The following is a 15,557-nucleotide window of genomic DNA, read 5'->3' as shown; positions in this document are numbered from 1 at the left end:
TTTTTGCCTGATACTTAAACAGTAAAAGGTGTGTAGTTGAACTAGACACTCCAGACTTCTAGATGGAGTAGAGGTTGGAGTGCTTCCAAACTTTCACGGAACCTGTCCATGCAACAAGACTTCAGGTCCACTGTGTGACAGGTGTGAGTGAGTCCAGAGGGAAGGGAAAGTCAAGTTAGTCCATATATCTAGATTTGGGTTGGTTTAAAAAAAATAAATAAATAAAAACTTTTCCAATATGACATTACATTTATTTATCTTTCTCTTTATGAAGTTTTTTTTTTTGAAGTCTCACAGAGATGTTCCAGAAAATGCCACTTGAAGAGGAAGTATTGATTTTAATCTGGCATAACCCCCGTTACCATTTTAAAATTGGTATTAAGTTGTAATTTAAACTTCATTTGTAACCAGAAGATCTCTTATAATGGATTACCTGACATCCTGCCATGTGTACCTATATCAATATTGCTGTGTAAAAATTCTGTATCAGAATAATGACAGTATTGTATAACATTTGATTTATTTTAATATTATATCCTTATTTTTGTCACTGTTGTCGTCAGTTTTTATTAAAAGCAGCTTTCTCTTAGCTCACATTCTAAAATGGGCAAAGACCCCCAGCACTGGGCAGATGGCACTCACAAGACCTGCTTGTCACTCACTTTACATACAGGAAAGTTCTGTTTGCATGAATCTTAAGGTCGTACAAAAAACAATGTGTAAATCAGTGAGGTTTGGGAACATGAAGGAAGATTGTGACGTGCTAAACTGGCTGTAATCAGGAATGGACTCCTGTGATGTCACTGTTGATTCAGCAAATCATGACCCAGTGTTTATCACGGGCCGTTAGGCAGGAGGCTAGGTGTTAGCTGAACAGTGATGAAGAACCTTGAAAAACCCCACCAAGTATTGTAAATGGAATCAATGTCGCAAATAAACAACTTATGAAATGTGTTTAACTGACTAAACTTGACCATGCCAACCGACTGTTGCAAAAAAAAAAAAAAAAAAAAATTTGTCCATTTTGTAGTTACTGATTCAGCCAAGGCTGACAGTTGCACATTGTGTGTAACTTTACCCTTGGGGCTAATGTGTCCTGTAAATGTATGGGATTTTGCTGTACTCATTACCATACCTGGGCATAGAAGTATTATTTTTGGTTCAGTTTCCTATGTGTGCAAGAAGCATTCCTCAGTGAGTCTGTTGGAAAAAACACCGACTTCAGCAAGTGGAATTACAGATAAAGAAACGTACTGCAGCCGTTGGGCTAAATGTCGCCTTCATATAATGGTTGAGACACCCTTTTCCATAAATTGTAAACACTTGATTGGATCAATCATCCATTTTCCCCCAAGTTAAAAAAAAAATCAAACAAACTCATAAAATTTTAGTTTTATATATACCAATTCAATTTAAAAAAATCACTACAAAGAGGTAGACCGTAGGACACAGCCAGGACAAGGAATGTAAAGTGTGTGTGGGAAACAGAACCATGTTTCCTGACTTGCTCGCCGCCATTCAGAGAAAAACAGAACTTCATCATTTGGTATCTCTGCTCTGGGTTATTATTTTTATTGGGGAATAACTCCTACAACTTTATTTGGTTAGTACTCTTTTTAGCTTGTCACCGAAGTTAGCACTTTTCAAATAATTATTTCAAAAAACTTATAGTCATGTTCCATGGAGATTTTTTAAGATAAATGCATGCAAAGCACACAAAGTCTTGCACTATAAAGACCGTGGTACTGTTTCTTCCCATCCCCAGGATGCTTTCTCACTGAAGTTGGCCACATCTCATAGGCCAGAATGTCTGCAAGGAAAGGCAAAGTGAGAATTTACATAAGAAGTTGTTAAAAGTCAGCAGTCTACTTTGATGTAAATATTGTGAATGGATTCTATCCATTCTAAGATAGAAATAGATCTTCTGCCAGCACCAGCCAAACTCAGGTGGACCCTTAGATTCCTTTACAAACATTGACTTTCATGAAAACTGTCATGTCTGACTTCAACCTCTTTTTTTTTCTTTAAGCATCACTTTTTTTTTTTTTTTTAAACCATGGAAGAGTTTGTGCCACAACTATTTCCTTACAGACCTTCTTATCTAACTGAAGACCTTCATCCTTCCCAGCGTTTCAGTGTTGTTCTGTGGTCAGAGCTCTACAAAGTCAGTCCAGGGAGAGATCACACATGTAAGCCAATTTTCTTCTTCATTGGTTTTAATATCAGAAATTTCATCCCACTCAGAATTTCCTAACCTCAGTTTTTGAGAGGATTAAATTTGAGGACCATTTTGATTTGAAAAACGGGATTTTTTTTTTTTTTTTTTTTGTAGCTACTTATTTGATTCTCAGGTGCACCCATGATTGAGAGCCACTGAGAAAGAATAAAGAAATATGCTTCTAAAGGGAAGCTACTGCTCCGCTGGGACACCCTTTGGCAAGACAACTTTGTAGTCAGATTAGAAGTAGCTAATTGTCTTGCCACCCTCAGAAGTTCCCATGATCCTTAAGCATAAATGAATCTAGGGATTTTCCCCCCCACCACGACTTCTGGAAGGATAATCACAGAAGGGTCCCGTGTGAGAGTTTTAGCTGCGGTTTCATAGCTCATTTGAGGAGTCTATTCAAAGTTTCTTGGAATTAGATGAGGGAAGCAGGCCGGATGCAGCCTAACTGGTCCCTGGGCTCTGGCACTAGCCCTGAGGCAGGGCGTGGAGCCATGGATCTCTTCCTCCAGGCAAACCCTCCCAGGTGACAGTTTTCCCAGCTGGCCCCTCTGCCAGCCCCACTTTCCAATAACTCTCCAGATTTCATTCCATCTTACAGGGCCCATAAATCATCCCAGTGCTCGAGAAAGTCCAATGTTGCAGCAAATTGTAAATGAGTAACTCCCACTAGTAAGCATTTAAATAAAACATATATGCCACAAGAGAGTAAAAGCCAGAAAGTGGAAAATCATGATGTGAACCTGATTTCTGATGATAAAAGCACGGTCTCATCTATATCACGTGCATACATGTGTCCACGGCATTCTTCATCCCTATGAAGGAGCCCTGGGGTCCCTACTCATGAATTGTGCTGGCCAGACAAGACCATGGCCTGCCCCCCGGAACGGCAGCTGGAAGGGATGTTTCCAGGCATCCACTCACTTTAGTGGAGATTTCTGGACACCGACACTACAGACATTCTGGGCCAGGCCATTTTTTGTTCTGAGGGACAATCCTGTGTTTTATAGGCTGTTCGGCAGCACGCTTGTCCCCCACCCACCAGATGCCATTAGTTCCCCTGAGCTGTCACACCCCAAAATGTCTCTAGATTTTACCAAGTGAATGCGTAGGGGTAGATAGTCCCCCTGCGAGAGACACTGGTTTAGTCTGAAGATATTTTCCATCTGCTCGTATAAATATTTTTTTAAAAGATTTTTTTTTTTATTTGACAGAGACACAGCAAGAGAGGGAACACAAGCTCGCAAAGTGGGAGAGGGAGAAGCAGGCCTCCCAGTGAGCAGGGAGCCCAATGCAGGGCTCAATCCCAGGACCTTGGGATCATGACCTGATGAGCCCAAGGGAGCTGCCTAACAACTGAGTCATCCAGGGGCCCCTAAATTTTGTTTCAGTATCAAACAAAATTTGAGATGACAGTATTAAAAGATAAGTTAAACCTCCAAGTGGGGCTCTACAAAATAGGTCTGCTGAAAATAAAGTATCATTTGTATTCAAAGTCATGAAAAGGTAAACATTGGATACATTTTAATAGCCAACCAAAGAACTCTCAGTTGTACATCAGCTCTGTACAGTTTACTGTTGCAAGGAAGCCATTTTTTTTATAAGCCACTCTTTAAAGCTTAAGGCAAAGGGCTCACATAAAATAACCTCAGTCACAGATGAGAGATATCATAGCTTTATAGTGCACTTCTGAGCAAATTTCCATGTTGTTTAAATCCAGATTTTCACTGTCTTGAGTAAAATATGATATAATTTGTGAAAAACGTTTCTGTTGCAGAAACTCAAAAGCTTTACAAGAAGTTGGAGAAGACTGTTTTTGTATTGTTAGATCTGAATAGCTATTGGTAAGCTTCCCAAACTGAGTTTTCTCAGTGTGACAGGGAATGGACCTGTTCCCTATAGGCGGGGCTGAGGCTGGCTTGAGTGTATGTGGCTCATCCAGGCAAAACAAAAACTTTTTTTTTTTTAAGATTTTATTTATTTGACAGAGAGAGAGACAGCAAGAGAGGGATCACAATCAGGGGGAGGAGGTGAGGGAGAAGCAGGCTTCCGCAGAGCAGGGAGCCTGATAAGATGCGGGGCTCCATCCCAGGACCCTGGGGTCATGACCCAAGCCGAAGGCAGATGCTTAACGCTTAACACTTAATGACTGAGACACCCAGGTACCCCCAAACCAAAAACTTTTTATTATGGAAATTTTTAGACATAAAAGTAAGCAACCTAAGAAAATGCGTAAATCCATTTCCTGCTCCCACTCTTCTAAAATATGTCATCTACCCATGGATTAAGAAAGAGACAGGGAACATCACTGAGGTCCATTACAGCTGTAAATTTTCTTAGGATGTTTAAGTGAATTTTAATCTCACCAAGAGGTGCTAGATAAAAACTTTAAATGACAAACTTTCAGTGAACAAAGCTGTTTTTTCAAGTAGCAAAAAGTAAAATAATATGCCATTAGCAGAAGACTAATTATGCCTTTGTATAATTGTGTTCCTTTCAATAGAGGCAGGTTATTAAATATATATCTAAAGGTGTTTAATTCTAATATCTTTATAAAACTTATAAGGTAACTTAGAAATTTTAAAAAATCTTTTGTCAGACCACATGTCACCATACTCATAAAGGATTAGAACAATTATGCAAATCAAATTCTAGAAATAGCTCCGGGTATCCCATAATTCCTCAAGATAGATATGCTAATTAAATGGCTCGTGACTGTGGGTTGAAAGAATTACACACTGTACAGTTTCACTCTTTATGTCACTCTGCCGAAGAAATACGTGGGACAGGGGTTCTTCCTTATCTCCTCTCCTTCTGCCTTCGTAGAAGCATACCGCCATGCAAATTGGTCAGTACTCAGGAAACACATGGGAGAAACACCTGGAGGAATAAAAGGGGAAAAAATAAATATGTTACATGAAAAAGACAAGGAAAATTTTCATCGTCTCATGCATTTACATTTCATGATCTCCGGAGAATATTCTGTAAGGCATGTATTAAGTCAGCATTGAAACTTTGATAATTTTTCAAAGCCTTTTGAAATTGCAGCACATCTATATTTCAAGAAAATGAAACCGTTTATTACACTTTGCAGGTTCCAAGACAAGTCCTAACCAAAAAACAGTATGTGCTTCTCAGATATCATAGCCGGGCAGAAAATAAGATTTCCCATCCTAGAAGGCTACACAGGCTGGCATAATTCAGGTAATAGAAATGAATCAGGTAAATCTTAAAACATACACTTAACCAATAGTTTGCATGTTCTCCACCTAGCGTAGGCTGGCCACTTAAATCTTAATTTATAAATGACTAAATTATTCCTCCTAGAAGCCAAATAATAATAACCTTAATGTACCTGTCTGTCTAATGTTACCAAGAAGTAAAAGAATTGCATTTATGCCTTGACATTGCAACTTAAAATAGTTTTACCTGTTTTCATGTGTAATTTGAGGTGACTTCAAGACTTGGGACTTGTGCATATAAATTTCAAGCTGTTTATCTGACATGACTGCAACCAGGATACAGAGTGAGTTAAATACCTACTAAGTCTCTCCCCCTCCCTTATCCTTGACCCAAAGCACAAAATACCCTTTTCTGTGGGGTAAACCTGCTACTTTTTCTTCTTTTGGGAGGGTAGTGGAGTGGTCTTCTTAAAGACTAACTGTTTCGTTTCTATTACGTTCTGACTCTTCTAACCAATAATGTCTTTGCTGGCTCTCCTTGAGGCAAGATTTTGTGTAACAAACTTCATTAAAATGGCTACATTCTTTACTGGCACTTGACTATTTGAGGAGAAGTGTAATAGAAAATGCTGAGGAGAGAATTAGGTGGTTTTATTGCATTAGAGAGATTTACTTCATTTTTTATTTTTTAAAGTTTTTTCTTTTATTATTATTTTTTAATCCAAGGCAGAGAGAGAGAAGGAGTGAGCACGCACAAGCAGGGAGGGAGATCAGAGGGAGAAGGAGAAGCAGACTCCTCTCTGAACAGGGACTCTGACCAGGGGCTCGATCTCAGGACCCTGAGATCATGGACCTGAGCCAGAGGCAGACACTTAACCAGGCAGATGCCTAACGAACTGAGCCCCCAGATGCCCCTAGAGGGATTCACTTTAAAAATGGACACCAGAATGGGGAAGATGTGTGAGTGAGAAGGTAACTTAAGAACATGAGAGGTGGGGGAACATGGCAACTGGGCAATTTTTGTTCCAGTCTTTTGGTTCTTTCTGCTTTCCTCATTTGGGTAACCAGGGCTAGAATGCTTAGGGCCTGTCTCAGACAATTGATTATGATGTCTGATCTCCTCATTATCCCCAAGCTTTCTATCTAGATCTCTCTTTGGGCATATATTATGTTCTGACTTGATTTGTGGTTTGGGGCATGTTTGCCAGGTTTCTCCACTTAGCTTGCTAACTCATTAGCAGGAGAACTAGACCTTCCATACCCCTGTGTCCTCCTGCACTGCCAACAGAAACTGCCCTATTAGCTTACAATACCTGTTGATTACTGTAGATGGATTCATTCAAGTGGTTTTCCATTTTCTTGTAACTAGATTTATGAAATCAAAATCTTAAACATACACTGATCAAAACCAGCCTAGTAATAGGTATATTTTTAATCTTCCAGATTTATTTCATTCTAAGAAATCAAGTCAAATCTACTTTCTCCAGAGACAGGTTAATTTAACAGTTAACAGCAGGCTGAATGACCTGATAGTTGGAAAGAGTGATTAAATAAGTCTTTTTTTTTTTTAACTTTGTAAATACAGTTCCAAGATATCTAGCATACCCATCAAAGGAGTGGAGGGAGTTGAATATTTTAAGTATTGTTGCAGTTAACTGTTATTTCAAAAACCAGCAATATTAGTGCCTGAAGCACCGAATAGTAGTGCCTGAAGCAATAGTAGTATTTATTTCAAGACCAGAGTCTGTAGATATGAGGTTGCTTATTTGGTTAAATAGCTCAACAATGTTAAGACAGATGCCTGTTCTTTTTATTTTTCTGGTCTGCTACCTTCACTGTGTTGACAGTATCTTTTCTCATGGCTGCAAGATGGCTGCTGTGGCTCCAAGCATCTAATCCTCACCAAAACATCCCAAAAGAAAGGAAGCAATGGGGGTGGGGGAAAACAAGAGAGTTCTATTCGTGGGCTGGGTTGGACCCCAAAAGTCTTGCCTAAGTTGGAAGAAAGGTATAAGGAACCCCTTGGAGTCAGATCAAGTCTGCCTTAATTTCCATTCACTCCAGAAGCAGCTAATAGTGCCACAGTGGTCTAGAATGAGGGTGAGTAGAGAAGGTTTACCCCTTTACCCCTCATAGAGGGAATCCTGAAACTCAGTGGTCTTGGCAGGTGACAAAGAAAAACACATCTACTAGAGAAGAGTATTTTGCATCCACTACATTTTATAACCTAGGCCATCTTGGTGCAAAGACTACTCAAAATGCTGGTAAGACGATACATTTGCTACCACCATGGCACTTGGATCTAATGCATGGGTTTGGAGACTTGAATATTTTGCAGGTCTGCCCTAAAATGAACTCCCTCTTTCTTTGCATAGGTTAGTTCACCTCTTATATCTGGGAATTCATCCCTTACATCTGAAGGCTTAGTAGCAATTGAGTTGGGGTCAAGGGCCTGAGGACTTTGGACACAAGGAACAATGCATGTAAAGCCATGTAGGTATGACAGTATTATCTGCTCAGGGCACTGGCACTGATGGAGTGGCTGGAAGACAGGGCCTGGGAAAGGAGTGGGAAGAGGTGAGACCTAAGGGAGCTGGGAGCCATGGCCACACATGAGGATTCATGCAGGTAAACAAAATGGGCCAGGAGAACCCAGAGGAGGGGTGGCTGGGCCTAGAAGGGCTTGCAGAAATCTTAGATCTGGGGCCAGCACAAACCTGATGGTCAGCCAGGACCCAGGGGTATGGATGTAGAGTTGAGTTAGCCCTCTGCCATCCCAGTTCTTAAATATCGTGACTATTGCCTCTACCCTGGAGGGGTGGGTGAAGGATTTCCAGGCAGAGAAGGGGACATGGGCTTTCCAAGGAGAGCTTATACAAAGGTCATCAGAAAAGGAAGAGATGGAAATGCACAGAGAGGATGAGGCCAGGGGCATGGAGGGGCCGGACAGTGAAAGGCCTTTTGTGTCAGGCAAAGAAGTTTGCACTCCCTCCTGTAAGCCTCAGAAAGACCATAAACGGTAGACCTAATCCTGCCCATCCAGTCATCCCCCTGCAAAATGAACCCCTAACTCAGCCCTAGGACGCAGGACCTTTTACCTCTTAGCAGATAGGGAGGGCATTAGAAAAGGTAGGGGGTGGTAGTGAGACCAAAGACTTGGCAAAAATAATTGTGTCTTGTTTTATTTCTCTTAAAAAGAGAGAAGAAAGGGAAAAAAGGAAGAAAGGAAAGGGAGGGAGGAAAGGATGGAGAAAGGCAGTAAGAGAAGAGGAACAAAGATTAGAAAAAAGAGTCAAGGAACGAAAAGGGCAGTGGAAACCAGTATGGCAAAACTGGTAAGATTTGTCAAGCTTGGATAATGGATACAGAGATTATTGTCATTATGGTTATTGATTTATTACAGCTTTCCCATTTGAGATATTTCATTTTTTTTAAAAAGGGAACACAGGTGGAAATATAAATAATCCTTTTCCTGTGAAACTTTTAGACATATGATATGAAAACACCTAAGAATTCTTATTTTTGACCCAATAGTTCCATGCCAGGATGTGCTAATGAAGATTTATACACAAGGAATCTACTTTCTATTGCTTCAAGTTCAGGGAGAACTTGTTATCTCATGGGAGCAGGGGGAGGGTAGAGATGTGCTAAATTAACTTCCCAAATAAACAAACGAGCTATTTTAATGGAAGTCTTCCCCAAAGACCTTGTACCTGCCCTGGTACAACAAGTAGAGTATTCTGAAACACAACTAAACTTTTTCTTGATGATGTTTTATTAATATAATTAGCAATCAAAGTACATGTTAATAGAGTCATTGATCCAAAAAGCTGTGGAGGTGTGAGGGGCATTTTGCCTCTACACACTATTCCCATAGATAGCTCATTTCTCTGCCTTTGTTCTTCTGTTCCCTTTACAGTTGGCTGTCATTTCTCATTACTCTTCACCTGAACTCTCATTAGAAATCATCCATCTAATCAGAATAAAACACAACAAAACCAAAACCAGATAACCGAGTTTATAGACATGGCATCTAAAATAGATCTTATGTCTGAACACAAAGGCCTATTGGTCTCTCTCTGGACAACTGGGGTACCTCTTAAGGATGTTCTTTCTTGGGTCCAACCTCAACCCCTCCTAATACGAAATCTCTGGACTCTGCAAGCACTTCATGTAATTATAATGAATATTAAAATTTGAGGATCACTGGCTTATGGATTCTCCTATGAAAAAAATATCCATGAACTCAAAGCCATATATATAGGGCCATTGGCTTAGAGACTTCTTCTTCTTCTTCTTCTTTTTTTTTTTTAACATGGATCACTAGGATGGGGGGGGCGGTTTAAGATGAGATTTACTTCCCCGCCTCTCTGTCTTCAGGTTAGCTGAGATTTCTGACAAGCTGCTCTTGGAGAATTAATATCTATCTGGTCTCATGATCTGGGAAGAAATAGGGTAATATTTAATCATATTTTCCAAATATGAGACCATCTTCACAGACTGTCTGCTACAGACAAAGCAATGCCTTTGTCAGAGATAAACTGGCCACCCCTTCTTATTTTGGCTTATGTCTCTGGGACTGAACACTTCATATTATCCTCTATTATAGTAAACTTCAAGATATTTACTGCACCTTATTTAGTTATTTTTATCAAAATGCTCACTCTCGTGTTTTGTATGTTCATTAAAAAAGTTATAAAAGCAGTATATACATCTACTGTTTCTTTAAAGAGAAGATTTGCAGATTTTTATCTTGCATTTTAAGTTAACAAGACTCCAAATGTCTTAAATATGCTGATGGTCAACCAAATAGGCATGCACAAAAGGCTAATGGAACATGAATATCATATTTAGAAGTGTCTTACCACCAGTCACAGCCTCAGGCAACAGCAACAAGAAACCACTCCAGAATGAAAATACTGGTATATTTGTATAATGCAAAGAGAAATACAGATATAAATCCTCAAAACGTAAGGTACATTAATAAAAATGTAGCATTATAAGCAAAAAATATTATACAGTACTTGCAGAATTTAGTCTTTCCATTTAAGATTACAATATGTCTAACAAGTATTTAAAATTATGGTTGTCATTATTAATTTAAAATATCCATCAGATGAACAGCACAGCTTAATCTAGCAAACATTTTAAGGAAATGCTTTGTCTTGTAGAAGTAGAGTATCATTATGTTCCATTCATTTATACCATGAACAAAAGAAGAACCATTTTCAAAGTGGAAATTCGTTTCATAAGACAGAATAAAACTGGGCTTCTCAAAGCACAAGCTGCTTCCCTAAACGTATTTTAATCTTTATTGGCAAAAAATACCTAAGCAATTCTGATTTCGTACTCTGCTTCTCAGAGCCTTCCCAATCCGTGAGCCACAATCAGCACAAAAACATGCAATACTGTATTTTCTCCACACCATCACTAACCAAAACACTTTTACTCTTTTAAAAGTTACAATTTTACAGAAATGTTTCCACTCAAGATTGGTATAATACAGAGAGCAGTTGTAGCTGATGTGTATTTTCTAGTAGTAGAAAGTAAGGTAGGAAACAAATCCCATTACTTGTTACTGCTTACAAACACCGCCTTGCAACTTGACATTCCCGTTTCTGCTCTTTAAATTCATTATCAATACCGAACAAAGTTTTCAACCCTTTCAACGAGCCAGGGCAGCGCAACGGACCCCACGGCCGGCCGGCAACTCAGAGGGAACTTAAGACAATTTCTCCCCCTTTCTCCTGCTTCCAACAGAAGACCCTCAAGAAGTCAAACTTGTGAAGTCCCCCTAGGTTCCTCTACTTCACTGCAAAATGTAATGCCACTTGAGGTTGTCAAAAATAGCTTCTGTAGAAAACAGGCCATGGTCTTTAGGAAACGTTGCATGAAGAAAATTAGTTTAGCCTGTATTAAAAAAAGAAAGAAAGGAAGAAAGAAAAACACATAGAATAAAAGACGTCAGTTTCAGTACCAGTACAAAGACTCCAAGGCCTATTGTCAGGATGAAAATACACTTAGTAGGACAAATGCACGGAGCTGGGGTGGGGCTGGAACATCGAAACCCATCCCTCCCCCTCGAAAAAGTAGTCTCTCTGTACAGCCCAAGTGCTGATCCAGTTGGGAGAGTCATCTCGAAGGCAGCTTAGAAAATCAACAAGGTGGCCGCAAGGGGAGGGACGACCTCACTGTCCGAGCCAAAGGGAAAGGCCGGGTGGGGCGTCCGTGGCTCGAGAGCCCCTCATAAGCCGATGCCTTTCAAGTCGCAGGGGAGGGAGGCCTGGGTGGTCTGGGGGCTCTGGCAGCAGGGGAACTGGGCCCTGAAGCAGTCCCTCAGCTCCCTGTTGAAGAGGAAGCACACAACTGGGTTGATGCCGGCCTGGGCGAAGGTAAGCCACACGGAGGCCGTCAGGTAGGCCTGGGGGACGGCGCCGGGCCGCACCAAGACCCGCAGGTAACTGGCCACGACGTAGGGCCCCCAGAGCAGCAGGAAGAGCAGGGTGACGGCGTAGAACATCTTGCACAGCCTCTTCTCCGTCTTGAACTCCTCGAGCACGAGGAGGCGGCGCGCGCCGCGGCCGGGCCCAGCCGGCCGGATGCCCACGAGCGCCGGCGGCGTGGGCCCGCGGCCGAAGCCCGCCGTCCAGTTGGCGGCCGCCTGGCCGGTGGCGCCGGGGCCGTGGAAGGTCCAGTCGTGGCTGACGGCGGGCACGAGGCGCGCGGGCCGCATCTTGCGGCGGTCGTGGATGAAGAAGAGCAGGCGGAGGTAGACGAGGTGCGTGGCGCCCACGACCACGGCCAGCAGCAGCAGGAAGCCGAGCGCGCCGGGGGCGCCGTCGGGCCGCTGCTCCAGGGCGCACGGCGCGTCCTCGTCGTCGCTGCCGCCGCCGCCGTCCAGCACGGGCGGGAAGGCCGCGGCCAGCGCCAGCGCCCAGGCGGCGCACACCAGCATGGCGGCGCACGGCCAGCCGGCCAGGCGCTCGGCGTAGAAGCGGTGGTGCGCGATGGCCAGGTAGCGGGTGACGCCCACGCCGAGCAGCAGGAAGGCGGCGTGGAAGCAGAAGAGCGCGGCCAGGAAGGCGAGCAGCTTGCAGCCCAGCGCGCCCGGCGGCGTCCCCGCCGCGGCAGCCGCACGCCGCGCCGCCAGCATGACGGCCGGGAGGCAGGCGAGCGCGCGCAGCCCGTCGGCCAGGCACAGGTCGAGCAGCAGGTAGTACGGGGCGCGGTGCAGGCTGCGCTCCCGCACGATGAGCAGCGCGAACAGCACGTTGCCCGCCAGGCTCACGCACAGCAGCAGGCTGAGCGTGGCCAGCTTCAGGCCCAGGGCGGCCGCCTCGCCGCCGCCGCCCGGCTCGCTAGCGTTCGCCATCGCGGCCTCCCCGGGCCGTGCGCTCCGCTCCGGGGCCGCTCCCGGCCTCGCCGCCCCCCCGGGCCTCCCCGCCCGGGTTCCGCCGCCGCGCGGGCCCTCCGGCGAGCTCCCGGCCGGCGGGGATCAGCCCGCGCCCGGCTGGCCCCTCCCGGGCTCTCCGAGCCGCCGCGCCGCCGCCGCCGCCATCTCAGGAATGATGCGCGCAGGAGGCGACGGCCACTCCCTGCACCTCGGGCGCCGCGGGCTTCACTGCGGACAGGGCCGCGCCGCCGCCCGCAGCCCCCCGCATCCTCCGCCTTCTCCTCCTCCTCGGCCGCCGCCGCCGCCGCGCCTCTTGGCTCTGCCCCCCGCCGGGCCCGCCGCCGCCGCCGCCGCCGCGGAGCCCCCTCCCCTTCGCCGGAGCGCGCAACGTGGCCGCCGCCGCCAGCCCCGCCGAGGCAGCCCGCGCGGCCCGGGCCGGGCTGGCCTGGGGGCGCCGCCGCGGCAGCCGCGGGGCCGGGAGGCGGCCGGGAGGGAGGCAGGGCCCAGGACGCGAGGTGGCGACAAGTCGCGTTTGGCCCCAGGTAACGGGGGTCCGGCGGCGGCGTCCGGCGTCCGCGCTGGGGTCACGGTGGCCGTGCGCAAGGGGAGGTGGCTAGGGACGGCAGGGTCGGGGGGCCTGGGGAGGCGGAGGCTGACCGGAATCTGGGGGTCGAGGCTGCTTCTGGCCGCAAGCTAATGATTAACAGTAGCGATCGTCACCGTCGTCCTCCTGTAACCGCCGGGCTTCAGGCGAGCCCTGATGCGGGTGGCAGTCTTGGGGGAGCTCTACAAGCGTCATCTCCCTGACGTTCCCAGCAACTCCAAAGTTGGTTCTATCCTTAACATCACTTTATACCTGAGGGAGCAGAAGCTTGGGGCTCGAGGGAGGTGAGAGCCAGTAAGTGGCCGAGCGGGGACTCCGATTTCGCTGGGTCTGATTGCCGGGGCTGGACTCTCAGGGACTCCGCCGCGTGCCCTACTCTCGGCCTCACCTGTGGTCCCAGTGAAGACTTATGTCAGGGAACAGAAATACAGCATTTTCTCTCAGGTGCACCCCATGACACCTTTCTCCAGGGGAATCTCTTTTCTGGGTGAGCCTGAAAGGGCAGCGCGTGTTCCGGTCGTGAAACACACCAAATTCTCTCAAGGTTTTGCATGTGCCTTTCCCTCTGCCTGGTCCAGCCCCAGAGCAAGCTTCCCACTCTGCGGGCCATCCTTCTGACCAGTCCGTCTTTTTCGGTACGGCTGCCTGCTCATTTTCTTCATAGCACTTACCGTTTACCGTTTGGTCCTTTCATTATCTAGACGTCTCTCCTTCCAACCTGTCTGTAAGCTCCATGAAGGCAAGTGGCCATGTCTGTTTTGCTTTTTGGCTGATTTTATTGTTGTTTGTTTTTTTTTTTGGGGGGGGGTCTTTGTTTTGGTTTTGATTTTGGTGCTACTCTATCCCCAAAACAGTAATGAGGAATATGTTGTTTCTCAGGTACCCTGATTTTTTTTTTATTTTTTTTTTTTTACACAGAACGTTATTTATTGCCCACCTACGGTGTGCATGACCGGCACTTTGATGGGCCTTTCCAGGAGAACATAAGCTCATGGAAGGCCTTGACCATCAGGCTAAGGAGTCTAAACTTTAGTCTATAGGCAGTGAGGTAACCTGAAGTATCCCAAGGAGAGTGATATTGTTAGGGCTGTGCTTCAGGAAGATTCTTTTGGCAGTAGTGCTTAATTAAGAGGAAGAACAGAGTAGAGCCTGGAAGTCTAGTCCGAGTCTCAGACTGTAAGGTACACAGACATCACTGGGATCCTGTTAAAATGCAGATTCTGACTCAGTGGGTCTGGATGGAGCCAGAGACTTTGCATTTCTAACAAGTTCCTAGGTGCCATTAATGCTACTGGTCCTCACACCACACTGAGTAACAAGGACCTCGAGGACAGTTTGGACCTTTTGTAAAAATTTAAGGGATGGCCAATGACAGTCTGTCTTAGGACTCCTAGAAGGGCCTGGTACAAACAGGTGGCTGACCTTGTAGGTCTGCAATATTTGTTGACAGAAAAGAGAAATAGATTTTGGAGAATATTTTGGCTAGGAATTGCATATTGATACTGGTAGCCTGAATGTGAATGTGTGTTTATTTTCTTCATGAAACAAGAAGTCCGGAGGTCAGTGGTTGCTGGCCTTGAATTATTGGCTCAAGGACCGAATCTCTGAAAGTCTTTTAGCCCTTCCCCCTAGGACCCATAAGCTGCTGACGCTCCAGCCATTGCTTCTGCATTCCAGGCAAAAACAAAGGAAAAGTAGGGAAGTGCAAAAGTGTTCCTGCCATTTAAGTAGGCCCCCTCTGGAGAGCTCTTGAGAAGTCCTCTCCTACTACAAACACATCATTGGCTACCCCTAGCAGGAAGGGAGATTGGGAAATTGTTGTTGTTGTTTGCTTTTTTTTTTTTTTTTTTTTTTGCAAGCCAGACCATAGCCAAGAATGAAATCCTGCCTTGAAGTGGACCTTAGCACTTGGGCTGCTTCTGCCCTAAAGAAGGGATGCCTTCTTAGAACCCACACAAAGACACCAAATCTGGTTCTTTTACTGTCATGTTAATGGCAGCCTCTGTTTACGGAGTATTTGCTCTGTACCATGCGCCATGCTGAAACCCCTGAATCCCCGATGTTAAATGTTACCTCATTTAATCATTGTGAGGGCCGGATGTAGTAGGTACTGGGACAGTCGTCGCTTTGCAGATGAGGTGGACAGGTTAGGTA

The 15,557-nt window shown here is 45.2% G+C and overlaps 1 protein-coding gene across 1 annotated transcript; it reads right to left on the bottom strand.

The window, feature by feature from the left end:
* Positions 1-10,312: 10,312 nt before the first annotated feature.
* Positions 10,313-12,797, bottom strand: GPR27 (G protein-coupled receptor 27). The gene has a single exon (XM_032867398.1). The coding sequence runs from the start codon at positions 12,776-12,778 to the stop codon at positions 11,651-11,653; it is 1,128 nt and encodes a 375-aa protein (XP_032723289.1). The 5' UTR covers positions 12,779-12,797; the 3' UTR covers positions 10,313-11,650.
* Between the last annotated feature and the right edge of the window lie 2,760 nt (positions 12,798-15,557).

This window comes from Lontra canadensis, unplaced genomic scaffold (assembly GCF_010015895.1).
Source record: "Lontra canadensis isolate GAN:19392208 unplaced genomic scaffold, GSC_riverotter_1.0 scaffold34, whole genome shotgun sequence".
Taxonomy (NCBI): Eukaryota; Metazoa; Chordata; class Mammalia; order Carnivora; family Mustelidae; genus Lontra; species Lontra canadensis.
This window is presented reverse-complemented; position numbering and strand designations above follow the sequence as displayed.